Source organism: Eumetopias jubatus, unplaced genomic scaffold, assembly GCF_037043125.1.
Source record: "Eumetopias jubatus isolate StellerSeaLion01/CBP00866 unplaced genomic scaffold, mEumJub1_p1.0 scaffold_2, whole genome shotgun sequence".
NCBI classification, from domain to species: Eukaryota; Metazoa; Chordata; class Mammalia; order Carnivora; family Otariidae; genus Eumetopias; species Eumetopias jubatus.
Window position 1 is genome coordinate 93413506 of NW_028274808.1, and position 3090 is coordinate 93416595.

General features: G+C 45.0%; 2 protein-coding genes across 2 annotated transcripts; both read right to left on the minus strand.

Annotated features, from left to right (window-relative positions):
- Nucleotides 1–317: 317 nt before the first annotated feature.
- LOC114208185 (endogenous retrovirus group K member 7 Pro protein-like) lies at nucleotides 318–800 on the minus strand. The gene has a single exon (XM_028102247.2). The coding sequence runs from the start codon at nucleotides 798–800 to the stop codon at nucleotides 318–320; it is 483 nt and encodes a 160-aa protein (XP_027958048.2).
- Nucleotides 801–1119: 319 nt separating this feature from the next.
- LOC148164865 (endogenous retrovirus group K member 7 Gag polyprotein-like) lies at nucleotides 1120–2169 on the minus strand. Its single transcript, XM_088021332.1, has one exon. It carries the CDS (start codon nucleotides 2167–2169, stop codon nucleotides 1120–1122), a length of 1050 nt encoding a protein of 349 aa, XP_087877458.1.
- Nucleotides 2170–3090: the final 921 nt, after the last annotated feature.

The window sequence follows — 3090 nt, forward strand, 5'->3', positions numbered from 1 at the left end:
TATCAATGGCCATTGTTTGGGAATGGCTGTAGGAGTAGGTAACCCAGGTTGCAAGGCACCCAGAGGCTCCATGATGGCATTAACATTCGGAAGGTCCATTAGGAGCCTCCATTTGCCTGACTTCTTTTTGATAACAAAAACGGGAGAGTTCCAAGGAGATTGAGAAGGCTCTTTATGTCCTTCCTGCAATTGTTCTTGAATAATTTGTTCCAAGGCCTGAAATTTTTCTATCGGTAGAGGCCACTGAGGAGTCCAAACCAGGGAAGAAGTTTTCCATGTTATTTTAATAGGGGCAGGACTCTTTTCCTCAATGGCCCCTAGAGAAAAGGGTAACCCAGTCCAGCCCTATGAGTTTGTCCTTGGGCAATGATAGGCTCCTTTATTCCTGGATGTTGTCTGCCTAAGCCCTGTCCTGGTTTATAGCCCATCTTTGTCATGATTTGATTAACAGGTCGATTTGGGGCGATGATTAGCTTGGCTCCCCATTGTTGCAAGAGGTCTCTTCCCCAAAGATTAATGGAGGTATTTAAGATGAAAGGCTGGATAATTCCCTCTAATCCCTCTGGTCCTTCACATTTAAGTGGCACACTACTTTGCCGAATTTCTTCTGCAGTCACAAAACCTACTCCTTCTCCTGAACTAAAGGTTGCTTTAGTGGGCCAGGTATGAGGCCAATGCTGGGAAGCTATTAATGAAATATCGGTTCCAGAATCTACTAGACCCGAGAAAGTTTTTCCCCGAATTTTGAGAGTCATAGAAGGGCGGTCAGTCTGAGTTAATAATGAAGCCCATTTAACCATGAGAAGATCAATACTACCAAATCCTCCTCGTCTGATCTGTTGGGACTGACCAATTTGTACATAAGGTAATAAAAATAACTGGGCAATTCTATCACCTCCCTTAAAGGTCCAAGGAACCTGAGTCTGCGTGACCACCCATTATTTCTCCCTCATAATCAGAATCTATCACTCCAGTTATCACCTGGATACCTTTAAGATTTAGGCTAGATCTTCCTAACACAAGACCCACGGTTCCTCGTGGTAAAGGTCCGTAATAACCCTGGGTATTTTGGGGGGTCTGAGACCAGGGTGAAGATTTATTGTAAAAGGAGTGGTTAATCTACTGCGGCACTTCCCTGGGTGGCGGGACTGAGTGATAACATGGAAGGTTTATGTGCACAGCAGGAGGTTGCTGCTGGAGAGGCGACATATTGAATCCCCCGTTGTTGTTCGGGGCCCAGGGGTGGCCCCGCATCCCGTTTCCCGACCTTAATGGGAGTGGGTTACCTTGCCTGTCAAGTTTGGATTTGCATTCCTTGGTCCAATGTTTGCCTTTGCTGCAACGTGCGCAGAGGCTAGGGGCGGTATTAGAAAGGGAATTGGCTCTAGGTTGGGGGGCTTTACGGCATTCCTTCTTGACATGTCCTGTTTTCCCACAATTATAACATTTTATATCCTTTTGTTTTTGTAGGGCCATGAGTTGAAGGGAGGCTATTCGAGCTTGATGTGTAAAAGTGCCAATATTTCTACATAGATGAAGATAAACGAGAATACCTCCTGTTTCTCTATGTGGCTGGATGGCCGCTTGGCATTCCTCAGCATTTTCAAAAGCAAGCTGTCTTAGCAAGTGCTCTTTGGCAGGTTTACTATCGACTTGGAGGTCAATAGCCATTTCAAGCTGAAAAATAAAATCACTATATGCTTCTGTAGACCCTTGCATAATTTTTATATAGCTTTGCCCCACTTTCCCTGAAGGGGTTAGTTTTTCCCAGGCTGCGAGGGCGATTTCAGATACCTGCACTGTGGCTCCAGGCGGAGGGTTAACCAATTGCTCTCGAACATCTGAAAAGGGGCCAGAGTCAGTGAGCATTTCAAAAGAAATATGCATGGCTGAGTTAGCCCGATTCGCCCGGGCTTTCATATAGGCGGCATCCGATAACCACATTTTCCATTGTAATAATTCCTGTGGCTTAAGCCAAGCCCGTGCAACCATACGCCAATTATAAGGGATCCATTCCCCAGAATTTGCCCAAGCTTTCAAAATCTCTATAGTATAAGGGGCTGTGGGTCCATACAAGTGGCAAACCTTGTTTAGTTCCCTTAAGGTATTTAAAGCTAATCCCTTATAGACAGGACCAACAGCCTGTGCTCGGTCTATGGGGAAAGCCATAAACAAATCATTAGCCCCTTGCCGTCAGAGTTCCTTTTCGAGAGGTGAGAGAGCTAGAGAAGATCGTTTAAGAGGAAATAAATCTACTGCGGAGGGGGATTGATCATCTTTGGCAGGGTCCTCCATTAAAAGCAGAGGGGCCGTGGGCGATGGCCGGGACTGTGAAGCCGCGAAATTTTTTTTACTTTCAGTTTTAGCCTTTTCTAAAGTATCATCATCTAGTTCATATGTATGTAAAGAGTTGGTGTTTTCTTTAGCAACCTCAGCGGGGTAACTTATCCCCGGTTTCCATAGTATTGATCACCACTTGTACTAAAGCCCAAATGGGCCAGAAACCAAGAAGAATCATTTCACCCTGTCTCATAGCCCTGAAGACATTATTTTTTACTCAGACCCAAGTCTCCTCATCTAAGGAGCCTTCTTCTGGAAACCAAGGATTATATTCAACTACTGTTTCCAAACATTTTTCTATGCGCTGCTTAGTAACTTTAGCTCCATATTCTTTAAGAAAATTATGTATCAATGCAGCAAAACCTGATGTTTTTGAATTTGATTGTCCCATAACCCTGTAATAAACTTTCCTACTTACCACCTTCTGTAGGGTTCCTGGCGCTGGCCGATCACTCCTGGATGGGGGCTTCAGGTCCCTGTTCGGGCACCACTTGTTGACCTCAGAGAGTCAGGGACCGGGGGCGGCAAAGAAGCTGAGAAAAAAAGATGACAGTATAGCGAGGCACAGGGGACCCCGAGCAAATAGCCTGAGGTGCCGAGGTTTATTTTCCATACTCTTATATACCTTCTACAGCGATATAGATCTGTAATGATTTACAGCAGGGGCATAGGAAGGCACATTCCTCCATGTACCCAGGATTAGTCAAGCACATAAGAATCTTTAAAACAGAATAAAAGAACAAAGAAGGG